The sequence below is a fragment of the Centruroides sculpturatus genome, unplaced genomic scaffold (assembly GCF_000671375.1).
Source record: "Centruroides sculpturatus isolate CEXI.00-Female unplaced genomic scaffold, Cexi_2.0 scaffold1778, whole genome shotgun sequence".
Taxonomy (NCBI): domain Eukaryota; kingdom Metazoa; phylum Arthropoda; class Arachnida; order Scorpiones; family Buthidae; genus Centruroides; species Centruroides sculpturatus.
In genome coordinates this window covers 76,891-102,331 of record NW_019385924.1, presented here as the reverse complement: position 1 = coordinate 102,331, position 25,441 = coordinate 76,891, and the positions used below count along the sequence as shown (strand labels likewise).

Here is a 25,441-nt window from a genome sequence, read left to right as displayed (position 1 = left end):
TTATATAAAAGCATTCCTGGAACGAAATTACACCATTTGATCGTTTTAGAACATTTCTTTTAAAATTAGAGAAAAAACAAGTGTAGATTTTGCATAAAAAATAAAAACAAGCCTTTAGAACAAGTTTTTGTTTTTTAAAATTTGAATAAAAGTAGCCAAAGCTACTAAAAACTTCGACCCCATTCTGAACTAATACGTCGACTTTTTAGTAGTGGCGATCACTGGCAAACTTTAGCAGTCGAGTATTGGCGCATGCGCTCGGTTTGTTCCCGATGATTGGTGGAAAGAACGAAGACAGAATGTGTAGCGAAACGTCCCCCAAGTTAAGTTGCAACCAGACCGTAACACGTTAGTCCTCATCGTGGTCATGGAGGCGAACGTTTGTTCATACCAAGCTTCCCCTTGTGGTGACGGGTGAAGATGACGGGTGAACGCAGAGCGTAAAGCTACGACACCGTCTGACGATCACACAATCGGCACGTGTCTTTGGTTGGATAAAGTAGCCAGTGCATTGCAACCGTGGATACTAATAACTTCATTGTAGGGAAGTGAATGTGTATAGGATATTAAACATTGGTTTAACGTCTTGTCGGGGCACGAGGGCATCCCATCCTTGCTGCCCCACCCCCGTGAAAGTCCCCGATGCCTCAAGGAGTTATTCGTCGTGGACTGACCCTTGTGAAAAGACAGAAATAAGCCTAGCAGGTAAGGCGTTGCCGAAGGCTCTACGTATTCTCTCTCGTTCGGAGTTCCTCGTGTTTGTTAAATATAAGTACTCCCCACTGGGCAAACTTAGCCGCTCACCGCAACTCTCGTATTGCCGCTTTTCTCAATTGTTTTCTACTTTAATGCTTTTACTATTTTAAAATTTATAATACCTTTCGTTAACTATTTAGTTACTTTTAATATATAATTCCAATATAAATTTTAAACTTTTAAATATATGTATTAAATATTCTTTACGATATAAGAATTAGAATTTTAGTGAAATTATTTCAAACCATAATTTCTATAACAGAAAAGCATGTTATGCAAATCCTAGAATAACAGTGACTTTAATCAAATCAACATCTTTAATTTTTCACTATTTTAATAAAGTTTCTTACGAAATATTTAAATTACTTCGAAAATTTTAATACATGAAACATAGAAGTCAGAAATGGTGATTCGAAATGGTGTACAAAAAAAGAAAAGATTAATGATGATATCATAAAGTTCGAAAAATGAAAGGTGGGAAAACTTGGGTATTTTGCAAATCGCATACATATTCTTTCATCTCCCAATATTTGAAACAAAAATATTCATCTATGGTTACTTCTGTAGCTAGTTAATTACCGTTGTTACAAACGATGTAATAAATAAAAAGATTAAGGCACATTTTTAATAAAAATTTTGTGCAGTCTAATAATATTTTACTTAAAATTTTCTATATTTTGAATGTAAATAATTTAATAAGCATTAATGTAAAAGAACTTTTATAAAATAATTCAGAGAATTAAAAGAGAATGCAAAATATTTTCGGATCACACGTTATTGTTAGATCGATTATCTGGTTCGAATGATAAAAATGTTTACAAGTAATTATAATAATATCTTATCTCACAATAAACAAATGATAATTACTATTTCTTTCGCATGATATTATTTTATTACATAAAATTGATATAGTGTTTTAATGTAAAATGATTGTAAAAAATTTGGAGAATTTTCTGACACAAAGTGAACAATGTTGCCTTTAGCTTCACTTGAGGCAGGTAGACGCATTGAGTGGACTTTTGTGTCAGAAAGAATGGATAAGAATCTAGTTTTCCCGTAATACTTTACAAGTTTACCGTCAGTTGGAAACAGCACAATGTATGTGTGTTGGCACGTGCAAAAATACATAAAAATGTTTTATTAACTTTTTCTATTAAAATCTCTTAAACAGGAGAAAAAATCTTCAAAATTTATTTAAAAGGGGTAGCTAAAAGTACCAAGTCTGCTGGAAATGAATAAATATTAATTTTTTTAAAAAGGTATCTTCCTGCGTAAGCGTATTTATTTAAAAATAAGACTAAACATAGTTGCCCATCAACGGAAAAAGTACACGAGTCCACACGCCTCACAAGCACTGCCACAAAATAATCCGGTTGGTCTTTCGTAACTGAAACGTAGTTCTACTTTTTCCCTCAGTCTACTTGAGCTCAAACGTTTGATCGCAAGGACCGATAACGAATAGCCGTGTTGGAACGCGGAATGCCTATGCCTGAGGGATGGACAACGTCTACTGGCCAATCAGCTTCAATTTCCATTCCGCCTGGAATCGTATTTTCATAACTATACAAATTCTGATATTAATGTTTCTGGTATTTAATTTTTTTGCTGCTTTTTGTCAGACTGAAATACACGAACCTTTTCTCGGCATTCCAAATATAGTTTTTTTTTTTTTCTGTTACAAAATATGCAATAATGATAGCCATTTAAAAAAATATATCAGTGATTTATCGTCTTTCAAAACAGATAAAAAGTAAAAATTTTCCTTATGGGTGTAACATAAAGAAATCATTTTTGTTTACAACAGAATAAAGGCTGTGTTGACAGAAAACAAGATAGAACACATTTAACAAGCTTTCAGTCGAATGCTCAAGTGTGATGTTTGTGTTTAAATCAACCCCAATGGAATTTAAAACACTATTAACTCTATTTTGATTACTCGCTGCAAGGGATTAGAGAATAGCAAACAAAGCGTAAAATTTTTTGAAATAACTTTCTTTACAAATGAATGAATAAAAATCGACTTATATTGTTTAGACACAAATGACAATCTCGTATCCTATTGAAAAAGCGTAATCAACAAACAATAATCAATCACAAGGAGAATGAATAAATAAAAAGTTAATCAGGTGAATCCAACCGGAACAGGTAAATCTCTTCCGTATGATTCATATCAAGCATTCATTTTTAACTTTAAAAAGAGTATTTTACAGTTTTTTTAACTTTAAGGATTAGCAATATTTTCAAAAAAGAAAACAAAAGAAAGTCGTAACAAATTTTAAGTGTGCAATTTACAAACTAATAAATAACGTTTTTCTGAATTCAACTCAATATACTTATTTTATGATAGATATCGTGAAATATTTTTCAGATCTTTTTTCAATATTTAGAAGCAACGCTGCATATTTATTTTTTAAGTACTTTAATGCATAAAAACATACTTGAATTAAAAAGAAGAAAAAAAAAAACAGTTTACTTTATATGCCTTCGTGACAAGAAACTACGCAAGGGGGAAAAATAGACTGGTTCCTAATTGCATCACTAGCACACTTCCCATTACGGCCACCCTCACTTTAATGGCCACTTGGTGAAGGCTATCCCTCTGATAACGTTATCTTGGTAAGACAAGAGGGACTAGGTAAAGGGGCCCCCATAAACTCCCCCTTTTTTCTGAACTGCATTACCGGCTGATGGCTGACTTGAACGCGTGCTACTTTGACCTGAAGTTAATGGATGTTGCTTATAATTGATTAAGATTCCAGTAGGTGGACATTATTTATATTTATAATTTTCTGTATTGTATGTATTTATAGGAAAGTTAAGAAACCGATTTTCTTCTTCAGTAAAATACTATTTTTGAGGATTTTATAAATTCTTTAGATTAATTTTTACATAACACAGAAGAATATTATAGATAGTTTTTAAACAGTTGAAAAAAATAGATGAATATCATTTCAGTAATTATTTTGTATCCAAAGATATGTTATTTTTTTAATCTAATGATTAGATTATGAGTAACAAATCATTTCAGTCATTAAAACTAGAAATAAATTGAAGGAAAGTGCTTAAGTATTATCGTAGAAATGTCAGTTTTCTTATTTTGATACACTCAAATTGATATACTCATGATTGATATACCCAGAAAAATTATTTCAAAGTATCGTTTCGGGAGGAAAAATTGTAGTCGATGGTTTTTCTAAATTCCATCGCACTTTCAATAACATAAAGTACGAAATGGCACATTTTACGATCAAAGAACGAAAACCGGTTTACTAAATGCTGTATATAGCTGGTAAATATTGCCAGTGGGAAAGAAATGGAAGTTCTATTGCTTGAGGTTAGATGGAGACCGGCTTCGTATATCAATATATTACTTTCCCTTTTATTTGGAATTCATCTTTAGACACACATTGTCCGAAAGATAAAAATCAGTTTAATTTTTCTTTTCTTAATTTCCTCTAAATGATTTTAAAATCATACTTAAATCTTAGCCAATCTATGTGTACTTTAAATGCAGCAATAAATTAAAAATATTTTTTAGACATTGCAAATTTTAGAGACTTTTCCATTTTATTCAAGTTATATTATTACATATTTGTTTTAAATGTTCAAAAATCAGATAGTTTTAAATTAATGTATGATATGAGGTTTGCAAGTTAAAAAAACTTTCAATAAGATATTTTAAATCAGAAGAAAAACTTTGCAACGTTTTATTTTAACTATAATCAATGCACTTTGTAATTTTATTTGTTTACTTGATATTTATTTAATTTAGGAAATGCATTATTTTATGCTTAAATTCAAAAGCTTAAAATAAATTTTCAATTACTAACTATTTTACAACAATTTAAACAAGCTATTTTATTAAATTAATTCAGGAAAAAATACATTTTAATTAAAAATATTCATATTACTGATAAAATTATTTTTTAAATTGAATAAACTAAATTACTTTTAAGAATTTATAAAATGTAAGAACAAAATTATTCATGTATAAGCAATTTACAACTTAGTTTAAAAAATATGATAATTTCTTTAGAATATATATTTATTTAAAAATTCTTTTATATGGCATTCAGAATAAATGTGTCAATTATTTTATAAATAACTATTAAGTTATTATATTTTTTTAATAAAGTAGCGAGAAAATACAAAAATAAAGATGCCAAATAAATATATTGCATTGAATCAGTTTGTTTATTTATTCTAAGTGAAAGTTATTAGGTATTTACACGAACCATATTAAAATGGCTATTAGCATATCAACACAAATCTACAATCTATTAATCAAACTATGGGTGTAACTGTATTACACAAACATCCAAGATGTCAAATTTGTTTTGCTGATAAGCAAACTAAAAACAATTCCTTAACTTCATTCAAAACAATAAGAAAAAACTACCAAACAAACGATTGAATCTGAGCTATAGATATTTATAATAAATCCACGCTGCATAATAATTACAAGGCATTGTATATCAACTGTTTATAACAGGATATGTAATTTTAAGATGTTTGAACGTTATGCCCAACCTATACAACACCCAACCCCTCACGTCCTTCACGACTAGATAACTGGTTCGGACTAGACAAAACTAGTATATCTATTGATGTATTTTTTTAAATATACAAATTATGTTCTCTCTACGTTTATCTACAAACATTTTTTATAAAAATGATTTTTATCCACTAGCGAGAAAGTGTTTTTTATTTGTAGTTGTTTCTATTTTGTTTTTTTGAGATTAATGCAATGGTAAAGATAAATTGCTTAACTTATGAAGATTAATTTTGTAACTAATTTCCATGTAATGTTTAAAATTGCTTCATTTATTAGATTTTTTAAATATTAGCTAAAAATAACCTTATGTTTTTGAAATTTTTATCGCACTTGTAGAAAAATTTTAAGATAATTAATTATGATATCAAAACGCTTTTAAATCGAATTAGAGCAAAATACATTAGTAAAGATAAAAGACCACCATCCGAGATGAAGAGGAACGACGGCACTTAGTCGTGTATATTTACGTCTACTGGATGATATCAGATATAAAGTCACCATGGATCCCAAGAATCGACCCTTGGTTCTAGGGATAGGTGACGTGATATTTCAAGGACCACCAAGTGACTCACAAGTGTTTATCCAAAGTATAAACCCTCAAAATGGATTCGTCTTACAATAGCCAACCTATTATGAAGTGTTCAGTAACAGTTGACCACTTTGTTGGTAACCACTTTGGAAAGTAGGTTATTTTAGTTATCTTTGACGTTCGAAGTGGCACGTGGCGTCTGAGCTAGTACGCAAAAGGGCGTCGTGACGTTGTGAAGTCCTCCATTGGTCAGTAGCTGCGTCTAAACTTCAAGGTTATTAACGACACTTGAAATGATGTGCAGTTCTTCTTGCTTTTTTTCCCTTCTTTAGAAGTATATTTTCTACATTAAATGCTAATCAGCGAAGAATTACAGAATTTCTAATAATAAATTCAGTTTAAATTGAAAAGTTTAGTTGTAATGATATTTATGCAAAATTAATTATCGATGTGTAAAGAATAATTATACAAGATTAAAACAACTATAAAATAATATAATTATTGAGGCTTACCTTGAACACGAAGTTTCAATGAAATGATATTAATTGCTTAATAATATGNATATTTTTTTTTTTTTTTTGTGTGATCAAAACAAGATTTGAGGACGATCATACCTGTATAGAAACAATTCGGTAAAGACGTGAAGCGATGCGAATAGGTTAACTCTACCCTCGTTTTCTTTACGAACAACGTAATCAAGGTGAAGTTATAGGGTTGTTATGTCTAACCTGTCGTCCGTACACCTTTTGACCTTTACATAGCTGCACACAGGTAAGGTAAGGTGACACGGCCCCAAACCTTGTGTGTTCTAGTCTTTTAGGTTGTGCGTGGCTTCACCCACATCTTACCGGCCATTATACCATCTGGTGTTGCTAAAAAGTAGAATTCCAACACTGAACTATGAAGAAAAACAAAATTTCCTTAGTACTAATTCTATTTTGCATTAAGTCACGTGTATTACAGATATTTATTCATTATATCTAAATAATATTATCCTATATATTAGATAATATCTTATAAATCTATACTGTACAGTACATTATTAAATTTTATTGTTTATAGTATAAAGAGAAATAGGGTATTTTTATTTAGATTTGTCTCTGACAACTTTTTAATAGAATTTTATCTACTTTGTTATTGAAAATTTTACATTCATTAAACTATTAAACAGTTTTTAGAGTTTACTAAAGCTATATTTTATATTATTTTACATATCTGGAAAATAAAATTTAATATATCTTAATATTGAATGAAATGAATGCAAAGCATTATTTAATGAATTTAAAAAACACCAATTAAAAATATTTTATTAAAAAATAATATAGAATATTTTTTAAAAATACTCATTTATATGTTACTAACATGTGAAAGAAGTACTTCGATCTTGGTGATTGAAAGAGGTCAAAAAAGTTTAGTCTCAACCGTTATTCTAGAGATAAGATTGGTGATGGTAATTCCAAAAGCACAATTTTTTTATTTTTTAGCAGTATTAACATTTCATTTCATAACCCATTTTACTAAAAATAAATTAAATAATTTTTCTAATCGGCCCGTCTTCCAATAAAACTTTCTTGATCGTTATAGGAGTACTCTTTGTTGTTCGAGATTGGAATTCACAAAAAATTAATTTTGCACCCTTATAATAAATTTTATTTACGAATTAATATTCTCAAAACTTACATAAAATATTCAGAGAGAGATTTTATAAACAAGAAATATTGCTATTTTACATTTCTTTAAAATAAAATAAACTAGACCTGTAGTATACAGAAACAACAATAATTTTTGACTGAAAATCATATCTTTTACTATACAATAAAACTTAGAATTATAGAAGATTACATACAATAAATTGTTATGTGTACAGTACGTCCTATTGTTACTATATAATAAGCATATGATTTCTATAAATATTGTAATATAGGAAAGATATCAATTTGTTATACAAAGTATTACTTTTAATTCAAGTTAGAATTAACGTAATTTAGAGAACGAAAATATTACAATTTATTCGATTAAATAAATTTAATAATTTTTATCAATATAATCAAATGTTTTGAGTAATTGAAAATTTGAACAATTTTAATATAAATAATTGTATATTACTAGAAATAGACAAATATATTAAGTTTAATGAAATGATCTATTCATATTACGAATAATAAAACGAGTACAATAATTTAAATATCATTTAATCTAATCTTATTTATGTTATTGCAGAAATTAACTTGCTTACAGGTTGGATATCTAGGATGTTTTATGGTCTCCAATACTTTTTTAACATTATATTATTCTGTTCAGTAGCCTGAACATCTATGAAAAAATGTATTATATACTTGTCTGAAGACTCTTTTCTTATTGACAGTTTGTATCTAACTGAATTTGAAGTCTATCAAAATTTAATCAGTATAATAACAGTGATTTGATGAAAATGTAAAATCTCGATTCAATACTTTTGTTATATGGAAATGGTAATTTAAATTTTGACATCTTTCATAGTGGGTTTATTCTACGTCAAAGATGATGACTACAGTAAAATATTAAAACTAATAGCAGTGATACGAAATATTAATTACGTTTCCGCATTTTTTTCTTTATTTACACATATGTGCATCGAATAGGATAACATGTGAATATTAAAAAAAGAACTGTTGTTCCCTTTTCATTCTTTTTTAAAATTATCTACGACTTAATATGTGGTCTACAATGTGTATCAGATATAAATATAAGCTGAAATCGAATATTTATCAAACTTTTCTTCTATCCTTTCCATCATTTGTGAAAAGCTTGATCGATTTTCTTTTAAAATTAACTTTCGACTTTTTATATAACTTGCGGCATGCGTGTTAACATTTTCATAGGTGTGGGGAAGTTTAGCACGCATATTGTACTTTGTATCATTTCTGTTAATGTCGATAAAATGCATTATAGAATAAGTTCAAAAGAAAAAAAAATTTAATAGCACCGCTGTAAATAATTATAGATTTGACTTGATAAAAATATTCCATATATAAGTGGTTTTATTTTTCCTGATCTAACTACAGTAAATTTGTTTCTTGTTCTAAAATCACATGATTAAATTTTAAGCACGCATGTTTTTAATTCAAAATTTCCAAGTTATTATGCAAATTTATGATGCAATTTAAAAATTTACTACTTATTATATATATTATTTACTTTTGCACGAAAATGTTAGCAAAATTAAGCAACATTTTTCTTTTTTTTACTAATGAAATATCATAATAAGAAAAAAAGATAAAGCGTTGCAATTTATAAGGAAAAAATTTTTTAAGTGATCATATCAGAATGCTCTTTATTTTAACATTAAAAAATATGCAATCTTAAACTTTCATAATTTAAGCAGTAAAAATAACAAATCGTTATTAGGACACGTAGGAATTATCAAAAATATAGACCACTTTTTGTATTCCAAATTTATAAAATAAATAAATGCAAAAATTGCTAATATTTAAAACTACATGGCTATTATTTCAAGATATGATCCGATTATTGAAATATAAAATCTGAATCGAAAGTATATATTAAATAGATCTTGCTATTTGAAATAAGTTAATATATATATATATATATATATATATATATTTTTTTTTTAAGCAGAACTTTCATGAGATGAATTTGAGACTTTTCCGTATGTAGACTATATATATGTACAGTACAGCTTTATATTGAATTATATTTTCAATGAGTTTTTTTCTACTCTTACATTATGGTAGATATATTTAATCATGTAGGACAAAATATATTAAACTATCCAAGGAAGTTAATAGAAGAACTTATCTAATAAGCTTTATATACGAGTATAAATTCATTTGTGATATATAATATAACCTATATAACACACATTACAAATAAATTTTGGTACTTTATAATTAAAAACTAAAACTTGAATCGTATTTAATGCAAATAAACTGTTCTATTTCGATTTTAAGTTTAAAACATTGTCTTAATTTGATTGACAATCTTTTTAAGAGTTATAGTATATAATTCTTAATCAAACATTTGTATTAATAATATTAATTAAATAAAATTATTGACGTAGAATTAAATTTTTAAGAACTTAAAAGGCTAAATATTAATAAATTATAAGTTTTGTAAACGCTAAAACTTTTCATTAAAAGTTTTTAAAATTAATTTAAAATTCTTTAAAGATTAATGAATAGCATAAATCATATTTCTTCGACAGTATAATATTTCTTATATGTTTCTTAAGCAGTACAATTTATATCAAATTAAATATATTTAAAAAATTAATTGCTGACGACTGATAAAAATATATTTATTTAATTAAAACATTAAAATTTTTTAATTTGTTATACAAAGTATTACTTTTAATTCAAGTTAGAATTAACGTAATTTAGAGAACGAAAATATTACAATTTATTCGATTAAATAAATTTAATAATTTTTATCAATATAATCAAATGTTTTGAGTAATTGAAAATTTGAACAATTTTAATATAAATAATTGTATATTACTAGAAATAGACAAATATATTAAGTTTAATGAAATGATCTATTCATATTACGAATAATAAAACGAGTACAATAATTTAAATATCATTTAATCTAATCTTATTTATGTTATTGCAGAAATTAACTTGCTTACAGGTTGGATATCTAGGATGTTTTATGGTCTCCAATACTTTTTTAACATTATATTATTCTGTTCAGTAGCCTGAACATCTATGAAAAAATGTATTATATACTTGTCTGAAGACTCTTTTCTTATTGACAGTTTGTATCTAACTGAATTTGAAGTCTATCAAAATTTAATCAGTATAATAACAGTGATTTGATGAAAATGTAAAATCTCGATTCAATACTTTTGTTATATGGAAATGGTAATTTAAATTTTGACATCTTTCATAGTGGGTTTATTCTACGTCAAAGATGATGACTACAGTAAAATATTAAAACTAATAGCAGTGATACGAAATATTAATTACGTTTCCGCATTTTTTTCTTTATTTACACATATGTGCATCGAATAGGATAACATGTGAATATTAAAAAAAGAACTGTTGTTCCCTTTTCATTCTTTTTTAAAATTATCTACGACTTAATATGTGGTCTACAATGTGTATCAGATATAAATATAAGCTGAAATCGAATATTTATCAAACTTTTTTTCTATCCTTTCCATCATTTGTGAAAAGCTTGATCGATTTTCTTTTAAAATTAACTTTCGACTTTTTATATAACTTGCGGCATGCGTGTTAACATTTTCATAGGTGTGGGGAAGTTTAGCACGCATATTGTACTTTGTATCATTTCTGTTAATGTCGATAAAATGCATTATAGAATAAGTTCAAAAGAAAAAAAAATTTAATAGCACCGCTGTAAATAATTATAGATTTGACTTGATAAAAATATTCCATATATAAGTGGTTTTATTTTTCCTGATCTACAAATTAGGATTATAATAACTGTTCATAAATCTTATCTAGAAATCATATAAAATTATAAATATTTAATCATTAATATACAGTATATCATAGTATAGATTTCTTTTCCAGATGTAACAAGGCAAAGGATAATGGCATATCAAAACTGTTAAAAAAATTTTTGATAACAGTTTGTTTTTAATAAATTTGATAGTTTAATTCTGATTAAAATCGTAGTAAGTTTTTTTGCATCTTATATCTTGCAGAAAATATTTTAAAATATACTAAGGATAATACGAATCAAGAATTCATTATTTGTTCTGGAATATTTTTAAAGGATCAATATAAAGTTAAATTGGGTTAAATTTAAGGTTGTGTTGCTTTTAGCAAACATATAATCTTAATTTTAAAATAATTAAATATTAGATTTATAAAAAATATTTCAATTTAATTAGCCTAATTTAATCTTAAATCGATGCAATATGATACCATTATAAAGATTTATTTCTCATCTTCATTTATGATGCGTAAACATCATAAATGAAGATGAGAAATAACATTTTAAACAAAAATAAATTTAGTTGTATTTATATTATTAATCAAATTACACAAATATGATATTAAGTATGACGAACAATACCTAATTATATTAAGTATAATTCGTCATATTTAAATAGTATAATATTAGTCATATTTCATACGAAAATTTTTAATGAATCTTGAGTTTGCATGTTTATAATTATGCATCACTAAGAGGAAATGTCAAGATTATTTGTAGGTAATAAAGGAAAATAACTATTAATAATATAATATTTATGTGGTACACTTTCAGAATTTTATAAAAAAATTTTGCACATATATTCTATTTACAGAAGAATTCAAATTCAATTTTAAACATAAATGATAATAAGAGAAATATTATAGTCTAAACTGAAGAATGTATTTTTTTTTTTTTTGTGTGATCAAAACAAGATTTGAGGACGATCATACCTGTATAGAAACAATTCGGTAAAGACGTGAAGCGATGCGAATAGGTTAACTCTACCCTCGTTTTCTTTACGAACAACGTAATCAAGGTGAAGTTATAGGGTTGTTATGTCTAACCTGTCGTCCGTACACCTTTTGACCTTTACATAGCTGCACACAGGTAAGGTAAGGTGACACGGCCCCAAACCTTGTGTGTTCTAGTCTTTTAGGTTGTGCGTGGCTTCACCCACATCTTACCGGCCATTATACCATCTGGTGTTGCTAAAAAGTAGAATTCCAACACTGAACTATGAAGAAAAACAAAATTTCCTTAGTACTAATTCTATTTTGCATTAAGTCACGTGTATTACAGATATTTATTCATTATATCTAAATAATATTATCCTATATATTAGATAATATCTTATAAATCTATACTGTACAGTACATTATTAAATTTTATTGTTTATAGTATAAAGAGAAATAGGGTATTTTTATTTAGATTTGTCTCTGACAACTTTTTAATAGAATTTTATCTACTTTGTTATTGAAAATTTTACATTCATTAAACTATTAAACAGTTTTTAGAGTTTACTAAAGCTATATTTTATATTATTTTACATATCTGGAAAATAAAATTTAATATATCTTAATATTGAATGAAATGAATGCAAAGCATTATTTAATGAATTTAAAAAACACCAATTAAAAATATTTTATTAAAAAATAATATAGAATATTTTTTAAAAATACTCATTTATATGTTACTAACATGTGAAAGAAGTACTTCGATCTTGGTGATTGAAAGAGGTCAAAAAAGTTTAGTCTCAACCGTTATTCTAGAGATAAGATTGGTGATGGTAATTCCAAAAGCACAATTTTTTTATTTTTTAGCAGTATTAACATTTCATTTCATAACCCATTTTACTAAAAATAAATTAAATAATTTTTCTAATCGGCCCGTCTTCCAATAAAACTTTCTTGATCGTTATAGGAGTACTCTTTGTTGTTCGAGATTGGAATTCACAAAAAATTAATTTTGCACCCTTATAATAAATTTTATTTACGAATTAATATTCTCAAAACTTACATAAAATATTCAGAGAGAGATTTTATAAACAAGAAATATTGCTATTTTACATTTCTTTAAAATAAAATAAACTAGACCTGTAGTATACAGAAACAACAATAATTTTTGACTGAAAATCATATCTTTTACTATACAATAAAACTTAGAATTATAGAAGGTTACATACAATAAATTGTTATGTGTACAGTACGTCCTATTGTTACTATATAATAAGCATATGATTTCTATAAATATTGTAATATAGGAAAGATATCAAATATAATTATATATTAAATATATACCGTACACATATTGCATATAGTTAATAGGAACAATTTATTCTATTAACAAGTACAAAAATATAAAATTCAATTTAAAGATTTTACCCATTGTATAAAATCGTTTCACAACAGTCTACTACCTATATAATATCTTTCTATTAAAGTTGTAAATTAGTGAATAAAGTGAATAATATCACAAATGTGGAACAATATAGATTTTCAAAGCCAATTTGTTGAATTTATTTTATAAAATTTTGATATAGTAAAATGAGTAAACATTAATAGAAAGCAATAATAATCTAGAAATGATAATTTATTACCCACTTAACAATAATTGTAAGAATATAATCACAAATGAGATTACTATTAGTAATAATAGTTTAATTTAAGCTTGTAATATAAAAGTTTATGCTAACAAGCAATTAAAGGAATTATTAATACAATCTACCTCGTGTTATAATAAAAAGTAAGAAAACAAATGAGAAATACTGAAGGACTTTCAAATCTTAATGTCTTTTAGATTATCCATAATTAACGAATATTAGCGTATTTCGTTTAAAAGAAATTAAATATTCAAAATATTTAATAATTAGTTGTATAATATATGTATGCTGTTTATAATTATTAAGTATAACAGAGTTTATAAAATTATACAGTTGCTGAATATTTTAATTATTTATAATGGGTTTAAAGAAATCTGTAAAGACTTTTAAAAGCTCTTACATTATTATTTGATAATTAGGATTGTATACCTATAACATGAAGTATTTATAACTCTTTTAATATTTATTTAAGCAGTTTTAAAAGATAAAAAAAACTGTATTTTTATTTTTTTATTTTGATCTTTATATCGAAATCAATTAGAAATAAGGGCTTTAAATCTTCAACACATCCATTCTTATTATTAAAGCTTAAGTTAAGGGTTTGATAACATCTTCAAAAACGTTTTCAATAATAGCCATTTTAATTCCTTGGACAGAATTTAAACAGAATTTCAGATCTGTGTATTGTATATTTTATCAAAAGAATTTTTATGTACTGTAAAATATTGAAAAAATTATAATTTTATTGAATTCTCACAATTTATGTAAGCATTTAATATTAACTTTTCGGTTTATATGATAATGAAAACTTTAATTCTAATTAGAAGTTTCGTTTGCGTAAATAAAAGTTGTATTTATTTTTTCTATAAACAATCTACAGATATTTAGACAATGGCATGGAAATTTATCCTGTTTTTATTAGAAAGTCCGGATTCAAATTATTTGGACTAGTAAAATACTTTCTTTTAAACGGTTAGAATATTTCCTGACTTTAGTAATTAGATTCAGGAAATATTCTGTTTAAAACAGCGCATTTTGAAATTGCAATTATTTTTGAAATTTTTACTAAAAATTACTTTATTGTATTTACAATATAGGTAGATGAATGCTGATTATTATTTTTGTCATATGCTTTAATTAAGTCATCAGTTGAAATATATCATATATAAAAAAAAAATTTATTGAAAAGCCAGTCATTTTAATTCACTAACTTCATAAGGCTAATTTTAATATTTTATATTTTTTTAAATGTTAAAATTATGAAAAATTTGAAATTCCGAATAAAAAAAGCATAACTTAAGTATAGAAGGCTGGATATTATAATTTATATTTTTAAGTTTTAGTATTATTATGTAAATTCTAAGGATTTTAATTAAAAAAATCACTTAAATGATGGCCGTTCTACTACAAAGCGTAGAAATTAGAAATTTGTTTATTATTATTATTATTATTATTATGAGTTTCTAACTTATTAGGTTTATGCGGTCAGATATTTAATTTTTATAATTCTCATTCATTTTATATTCAATTAAACTATATTTCAATGCAATGATATTTATTTACGGAATTATTATTATATTTATAGATACAGTATCATATTAATTTTTATCAGTTTACTTACTGCTATAGATTATCAATACAATACTACTATTGTACCAATATAAATTTTCACTGTGCATTTGTTTCTATGAATAAAATTTATAATAGGATACAATATAAACAACGCTGTTAGTAACAATAATATATACTATTACGCAGGGGGGAAAAAGACATTATAATCAAGAGACATGCTGTAAGTATAGTAAGTTGCCATTAACGAAACTAAGTCAAATTGATGAGAAAAAATTTAGAAAACTAAAAATGAAAATAGGCCTATGGATTAATTAAAGGCTTGAGCAAAATGCGTGGATAATGAAATGTATGGCTTGATGCTTAGATGAGATGATAAGTTACACAATGTATTTTGCTCTTAAGCAAATCGAATGTTGAGCCTTTAAAATATAATTTTGCTCCTCGAAGTTTAATTAATATACTGTAATTGTAACATTAAATACACATGTATATTTCATTCATTTATGGATTTAACTTCAATATTTAATTTCTATAAATGATAAAATTTGCAATTATTAAAAATAAAACTCCGCGTTTTATTATACATTTGTATTATAAATTATCGTTCTTTAATTTTTATTATTTAATTCCTAATTAAATTTTTTAACTTGAATATAAATTTTCCATTTATTTTCAGATTAAAAAACATTGTTTTTGAAAAGATCAGATTAATTATGACTGTAAAATTTAATAAACTACATAATAATCAGGAGGAATTATTTTAATTTGAATTTTACACTTTTTAAATTGAACCAAATTTAAACTTTTTAATGCGTTTCAAAATATAATAATTTATGAAAAACATTTCAGAATTCAAAGATTAAATAAATTTCAATATTAATATAGTAAGTCTGACTGTTAATAACACCCCGCATCTAAATTTGATCTATTTATAGATATAAAATTGTGTAAGTTACACACATAGCCTACAAATTTCAAAATCTTATATACATTATATAATATACAAGTGATTTCGAAATTTATATATTGAAAATTTTAAAAAGAATTAATTTTAAAATAATTCGTAAAGTTAAGTGTTAATTTATAGAAAACTGAAACTTTTTAATTTTAGATATTATAAAGATAACTGTTTAAAACTTTGTATTTTAATTTTCGTTTTTACTGTATTTGTCTATAACTTAAAACACATTTTAAAATCGTTTCTGTTAACTATTATTTATCCATAATAATTATTTTTAACTTTAAAATTGTTTAATTGGAAAAAATTATTTTATTTGTAGTGATTCTTTCATTAAAGATTCAGCGTAAGCTCGTTTCGTAGAATTTAAAAAAGAAAAAAATTGCTCCTAGAAATCATTTATTGAGTTCTCATTTTTCCCTATTTCTTACAATTGTGACGTTAAAAATTATTCTTTGGACTTAGTTTTCATTCACATAAGACTCGGATTTTCAATGGCAATTATCACTTAAACAATCAGAAGGACATTTCTTGTTTGGTGCATTTAGCACGCAAATTTGTGCCATGCACAAACCGGTTGCTTTTGTATAATCTGCACCCTTTTGTGAATCCCATTCCAGGAGAATATCAAAAACATCCAGGCCAGGGACACGTTTCAAAATGAATCTTTTTCTATCTTACTTTAAACTGAATACGTATGTAAATTATAATTATATCTTATTTTGTTAATATCGGAGAGGTATTCTAAAGTCTCACATGATGGTGCTATATGATGTAATACTTTTGTGAAGTGCTTTTTTAAAAAAAGCATAGTATTTTGTAACATAGGAGAAGAGTATAACTATTTTCAAATAAATATTCTTTCTTTTGCATGCTTAATTTTTAAAGTAAAATCTCTGCTTTGCATAATGTTATATTCATTATTTTTTAAAAAAAGTATTTAAATTAAGAAATCAAGTATTGCGGACTAATCTCTAATTAAATAAAACATATTAAAAACCGTATAAAACACAACATTTCAAACTGTAAAATAGGCATTTTTCAACAACATGAAGTCGTATCTTGGAATCACATTACTGACTATTGTGCAATAATATGTCTGATGAATCAACTACTGTATAATTAGAACATAAGTTGTCCACTTGTTCCTAAACTTTCTTCTTTTAACAAGAACACGTCTGCTTGGATAAACCCGCGACTGACTTACTATAAAACAGTTGCATGATGGGATGATAATTACTTAATGACGTCATCCGAGACTATCCACATAGATTCTGCTCTATTCCATATAATAACTGAATAAACGAATATTTTCATAAAACTTTCTATTTTAAACTGTTAAAGTAATTCGTTACTCCAATTATTTAATAATGATATAATATAAAGCTTTTTGTTAATTTGATAGAAATTTCAATTTAAAATACTATAATCAATTGCAACGATATTAATAACCCATACGATTAGTTATCAGCTAAGGATATCAAATTATAATCATTTGATGTAACAATTTAACCACCAGAAGGCAAATTTTGACCTTCCAATTAGTAGTTTGACGCTACGTAGCAGTATAATTGGGCATGACAATCGAGAAGATCATTTGTCGTCTCTCCTTACATTCATAAATGACCCAAGCCCTACTGACAATGCGTGGCGCTGTTCATCATTCTCTGTAATAGTTCCAATTCTCGCCGGACATTACTCATATAATGATTTAGTTTAGAAGCGATACACCTACAGTATGAAATGATATAAAACAACCAAATTCTTTATTTCGTTTATAATTGTTTTTCTTTTATTTTACTATTGCTATTTGTAGAAACTGTATACAACAACCTAGATTGTGATTATTATTGATAAGATTCAACTACTAGAAGTTAAGTGATTGTGCACAAGAATATTGTAGAAAGATTTCTTTAAAGTTTGCCATCGTTATTAACTTAAATTTTTCCACGTGCATCTTCTATTAAATATTTCGTCTGAGCTATATTAAACATTTAAAAAAGATTGAAAATGATTTTCTCCCGCATACACATTTAATTTCAATTGTAATAATGCTACGTTATTTATAAATCAAACTGTAAAATTTGTATTAATTACATTTATATCAATAATGCATTAGCTTTTTACACTATAGATTTACATAGATTTTAGCTTTTACAAGCTCGAATCTACTATAATGAATGAAAGTCCATTATGGTATTTTAACAATGTGTTGCATGTAATATGCAATATAATATGCAACACGTTGGTAAGATAACAGTATATATAATATCACAGCATGAAAAAATGAGCAACAAATTATATACAGTAATTGGTTAGACATCTTAAAAATTAATCATTTCAATTATATATTTGCATTAAAAACCTTCAAATATATTTTTCGATATAAAGTTTAAATGTTTCAAAAAGCAATGAAAAAAAATATCAATCAGAGCATGCTGATCAATCCCATAATAGATCAGTTCGTCCATAATGGGCATTCTTGAAGCCGGTCATTTAGCTCACAATGTACTAGTGCTTCAAGTTGACAAATAAATAAATTAAAAAAAGCATCTAAACATTCACTTTTGTCAATTATAAAGTTACTTTCTGTAAAAATTTATTTAGTATTTTTCCGCTATCATTTCAGATGATGTTAGATTTAAATAGCTTAACACATTACCTCGTTAATTTAATAATATTAACTTATTAAGGTCATTTTAACAAACTTACGTAAGTTCACAGCAGTACAGATTAAGGTTACGAAAGAGGCTTTTGCTTCGTGTTCTTCGTTTGTTCGAATACAGTACGTTATTAATAAGTAAGAAGCGAATCTTTTATATGAATTACTTCTTGTTGAAACAATAACCTAATGAGAGATCAAAATAAATATTTCAGTTCATTAAACAATAATTAATATTCTCAATTAAACCGCCAGAGGGTTTCCATTCTAGATCATCTGTCAAAGCGTCATCAATTTTGTTGCCACTTAAAATATTTCTGGTTTTCTTTTCTAAACAAATTCAAGCAGCACCTTTTAAATGTTAGTCTGTGCTTATAATTATTAAAAGATGATAAATGATCTTTCTTTTTCTTGTTAACGTATTGTTTGTCGAAGCTATTTCTCAAGAATAAGCATTTCAATTGTAATGGCAATGAATTGCATTAATTTTCTCATTTTTAAATGCAAACTATTATTTTTCCAGTAAAAAATAAATCATTGCCACATTTTTATGCTTATTAACAATCTTCTTAATAAACTCGAGCAGAGGCTAATACGAAGATACAGAATTTTAATCAGAAAATTGGAATTTGGACTATTAAATAGAGATTTTACGGCCAATTATTGAGATAGAGTTTAAGAGAAATTGTAAGTTTATACTTTATACATACAGTACTCTATACGGGTTATAACAAAACGAGATAATTGAATTATTACATTAAAAAATCTGATTTCACTCTATACTTAGTTTTTGTAAATCATAATATTTAATATTCAATTAATCAAAATGTTACTGAAGAAATCAAATTTCAAAGTTCGAAAATCTCAGCTTAGTTTTAAACTAATTTACTAAGCAATGCTTATTTGAAAAATGAAATTATCATAATTTCTATATGAATTCAATTAACGTACGAATTGTATAGGCTACATCTATTTTTTCTTAGCATCTAATATAATTTCCGAAAATAAATCTTTATCATGGTTTAATAGCACCATATCGATCAGTCATCTTAGTTCACTTTTGTCTATGACATGTCTAGTAATTATACAGCTGAATTGAATCAGGACGAAGGGTGACATTGATGGTAAAAACATCATTATTAGTTGGTGCCACGTCCGTAGATTTCTCAATCATTTTCAATGATGAACGATTGATCTTAATGAATGATAAACACCTTTACTGCAAATATTCACCAAATATTTCCATTTGTTCATTTAATATGATTAATTACATACAACGTTTAGAATGAAATTGAGTTTTTCCTTTTATCAGTTTGAGAGTCAAAACAATCGTTCAATCTTGCACAAAAGTTCTTTCATAAATGCATATAACTTGTTCCTTTTGTTTGCAAAAGTTTATTTAAAAAATTACAGTTTATTTTAAAGTAGCTAATTAAAATATTTTAAAAATTAATTTGTATTCATAAAAAGTTAAGCTTTAATAGTATTTATAATGATGTACTCACTCTATTAAATGTAAATTATTGTTACTATAGATTGTATTAGGAAAATTTTACTATTATTAGTTTATGATTCAATAGTAAATAATGTCCATATTTAAAAAAGTTTCTTAATTAAACTACATTTTTGTCAATTTAAAATATATTTTATATAATATTTTGCATCTATTTTATATAAAATTATTTTTATTGATTATTTCTAGAATACTTTTTAATAAATAATTTCTTAATATTTTTATTTTTAATTTTTTCAAAATATTTAATAATAATTATTTTTTAAATGAAATTAACGATTTTTAAATTTAATAGATTAATTTTTAAAAAATAAACTTTCAATGAAATAAATGGAACTCTATGTCCGATTTAATTATTCATAAGCAGAGCAAATCGATTGTTGCGATGATGATTCATCCAAAACTTTTTCTGTTTGATTGCCAGGTGTCCCACCATGCTCAGGCGAAGCCGAATGTTCTGCATCGTACTTTTCAGTTTAACAGTGATCGTAGCTGGATCTCAAACCGATCTGATGCCAGAAGAGGTCCGGGGACGATTACTCGGAAAAATCAGCAAGTCTTCCACTGAAAAAGAAGCCTTATTAAAGGCCTTTGAAGCACGATTGCTGAATGTGTTTGGTTTGAAGTCGAGACCAAAACCTAAGAGAAGTGTGAATGTGCCAGAATACATGATGGAGTTGTATAGGCATCAAGCGAACAATGAACATGTAGACATTCGAGATGTGCACATTAAACAGCCTATGCCTGGATCAGCCAATGTCGTGAGAAGTCATATATATGAAGGTAAGAATATTGTTCCTCAACATCATTATACGTAACGTTAAAAAATAGAATCTAAAATCTAAATTTTTGATATATGAAACTCTGTTATTAAATTAAAATAGCTGAAATCAATAGTTATGTACTGTACATATTTCTAATAAGATAATACTATATTTTAAAACACAGTATTGACAAATTTAATGTAATTTTAAAAATTCTTAAAAATGATTACATGGTTTTATAAATAGTTAATATTTATGGATAATATATGTTATATAATATAGTAAGCACACAAATATTTTCATATCTTATTCAACATATCTAATTTATAAAATGATCTTAACAATAATTTTATAAATTTACAATAAATTCCACNCAATATATAATAATAATAATAATAATATTAATAATAATTTTTTGGGCACAAAAATTTATTATAAAAATGAAATAATTATTTATTAATTGAAATAAAGTTTAATAAAAATTCATATATTCTAATATAACGTTTTAATAAACTGAATAATATAAAACAAATCTATATTGTATATAAAAATATATACTGTACTTAAATATTTAAATTTGACTTGAATTCTAGTTATAATTTATTTTCAAATATTACATCGTATATTTATGTCATCATAAACGCTCTAAAAATATATTTTTACGTTAATTGCTTAAATAAATTATTTGAAATGTTACACATTTACATAATCAGGATCATTTACATGATTTAATAATAAAAAACTATAAGTATAATTTCCAAGTACAATATTTATTTTCAGAATAGTTTCAATATAATTTTTTAAAATATAATATAAATTTTTAAGTCCATTTAACTATCTAAATATTTAAAAATTATTCAAAGATTTATTCTTTCAAAGAAATTACTATGAAATACAAAAGTTTATTTACATAAATAATTCATTACTAGAATAAAGCATTTTTAACTACTTACACTTCCTAATCACGATTTATATATTAACTTGTCTTCTTAAAAACATGAGATTGAATTATGGAATAAAATGTTTTTATGATGTCATACTTCAAACAAGTAAATTATCATCTTAACTAGAAATTAAAATTAAAAAATAAAAACACAACTTAACCATATCAAAAAATGGTTAAAGTTTGAATTTTTTCCATCTGTTTTTTTCCTTGTACTTTAATTATTCTTTATAATAAATAGTTTCAGAAATAAAGCATTAATAGATCATTGCTATTATTGCATTAAAGTTTACATTGTATGAATGAAGCAAAAATAAATCTTTTAAAATTATATAATCTTGTCTAATCTGCTGAAAGTGTTTTAAAAGTTATAAATATTTAAAATAATAAAAATAACCAATACAAACATTTTGAAAAAACAAAGTTAAACTTCAATACTATTATTATTATTATTATTATTATTATTATTATGATAGAAAAATGATTGTATATTATGTAGTTTCTCTGGAATGTGCTGATACAATGTAAGACGACAAAATACTTAATGGAATTAGTTATTTTTTTTTGCAATTAAACGATAATTAGCCATTATCTTCAAACATAATCTATGAAATCTGAAGATAAAATAATAATATAGTTTGTTTTATTAAACAGTTACGACAGTCGTTTTTGATCGATAGTGGTGCATAATAATGATAAATTTTAAATAAACTTAATGACAGACAACATTACCTGTTTTCTTCCAGCTTTGATAATGATAATTACTTTTATATACAGTACATTTTAATAACCTAATTATCAGTTTTATTAAAGACGTTTTACATGTCTTTAAAATTTTATAAATTGCATTTTATTAAAATTTTGAATGTATATATTTATATTTGCACAACTATTTCGATATAAATATATATTTTAAATTTTAAATAACGTTATACTTCATTTAAAACAGAAACGCTAAACACAAAACATCGGCACTTCTATTGATTTAATTGTCGATGTAGTGCCATCTAGTGTCCAAAATTATAATTAACAGTAACTGGTTGCTTATAGCTTTGTCGGATTTAAAACTGTTTTAATAAATTTTACCAATTAAGAAGTCATATACACATACATATTTAATGATAATACAGTCTTTATGGCATGTATAACAATTGTATATGAAAGTTTGAACGGATAAACTCCAAATATTTTTACAAACGATAAAAATTAAGTGTTAAGTTGTTGTAATAATCATCAGTTTATTTCTTAGGATACATGTAGACTAAAATAAGGTCATAGGAATGTTAATAATGTTAGAGTTTCAATTGAATTAAAATTATCATAACTTATTGGTTAAGATAAATAAGTATTATAATAAAAAGGAAGCGTATAAACACACAATTCAGTGTCATAGATTGTATTATATTTATGTGATTATTATTATTATTATTAAACTTAACACACTTAATTTTTATTGTTTGTAAAATATTTAGAGAATAAATACTGCAACATTATTTTTCATTTAAAATATTAGATTATAAAATAAATTTAATTTGAATATACTATAATTAATCGCAAATGAAAAGTAATAAAAGTATAGAAAATTATAACTATAATATCTAAACTAAAATGAAAACTTATTACTAAAAGCTTTGCGTACTTATATTTCAGAAGGTAGTTTTGAAGATTCGGACAGCAACTCAATTTATTATCTCTTCAATTTAACTAGTGTTCCAACAACTGAGAATTTACGAGCGGCCGAGCTCCGAATTTATAGACATAAGTGTAAAGATTGTCTTAAACAACGTGTACAGGTGTACGACGTAGTACGACCACCTAAAGGACGGACAGAAGCGCTATTGAGGTTGGTCGATACTAGGGTGGTAGATGCACGTAAATCTGAATGGATTAGTCTCGATGTTTTACCAGCCGTAATTAGATGGCAATCCAAGCCATCTTCCAATCACGGACTTCATGTACGAGTGACAAGCAAAGATGGAAAATCAACTCCAAAACATCATAATATTCGACTCAGGAGATCGACTGAAACTTGGACTCAGCAACCGTTGCTTGTTACTTACTCTGCTGATGGCAGAAACAAAGAATCGAGTAGAAAGAAAAGAAGCGGTAAAAAGCGCAGAAATCGTGGTAAAGTATGTCGACGTCATTCTCTGTATGTCGATTTTAGTGATGTCGGGTGGAACGATTGGATCGTAGCACCTCCCGGGTACAATGCTTACTATTGTCATGGCATTTGCCAGTTTCCGTTATCAGCACATATGAATGCTACTAACCATGCGGTGATTCAGACGTTAGTGCATTCAACTAATCCGGCCACAATACCGCAAGCCTGCTGCGTGCCTACAGAACTGTCGGCGATAGCTATGTTATATGTCGATGAATACGACACAGTGGTGTTGAAGAACTACCAGGATATGGTGGTGGAAGGATGTGGGTGTCGCTGACGTGTGACCCAACACCCCAAAATCCGTCCAGACAGAATGAATCAAATGCTATAACCATCACGGTATTCGTGTGAATGGCGTGCTTACAACGAAAAGATTGGTTTTTGGGATGTGCCGTGAACTGCAAGTTGTGAACTTCTCAAACTCGTAGAAACAGTACAACTAGCAAAATGATGTTACGAAGTGATACACTATCGTTTTTGAAATAAAACGGATACGTACCTGCTATTCAAACAATATCATTCACAGCTCATCATTCATTCTGTTTAGTCCAATTTCAACAGAACAAAGCTAAGTCCATTAAATCACTGTCGGCTCATCCAGACGCTTCTTTGCCATTTTGTATTATTAACAAAGCGTCGATACGTTCATGTTATGTTCCGCATGAAATTGCCATATGTCATGTAGAGATTCTTAAGCTCCATCAGCAGCTATTTATTAACCTTCCTTTATTGTGTATATGTTTAAAATGACAAATTTTTGTTTGTTTTAATTCTAGTAATTTAAATATTCGATCGTATGTTGATTATAAGACTTGTTCAGCAGAATTGTTGTACATAGAAATACAGTTTATGTAAATAGATCATCATTTTTGTTGTAATGTTGAGTTGCCAGCAGTTTGTCTATAGAGTCAAAACTGCCACAATCTTTGTTAGTAAATAAAGAATGGAAATTATTTTTTAGGTGTACTGTCTTATTGC

At 26.0% G+C, this 25,441-nt stretch overlaps 1 protein-coding gene across 1 annotated transcript; it reads left to right on the top strand.

The window, feature by feature from the left end:
- The first annotated feature begins 327 nt into the window (after window positions 1–327).
- Window positions 328–25,417, top strand: LOC111612605 (bone morphogenetic protein 4-like). Its single transcript, XM_023353834.1, has 3 exons — window positions 328–705; window positions 21,014–21,372; window positions 23,947–25,417. The coding sequence occupies exons 2-3, from the start codon at window positions 21,024–21,026 to the stop codon at window positions 24,738–24,740; spliced, it is 1,143 nt and encodes a 380-aa protein (XP_023209602.1). The 5' UTR covers window positions 328–705; window positions 21,014–21,023; the 3' UTR covers window positions 24,741–25,417.
- The last annotated feature ends 24 nt before the right edge of the window (window positions 25,418–25,441 follow it).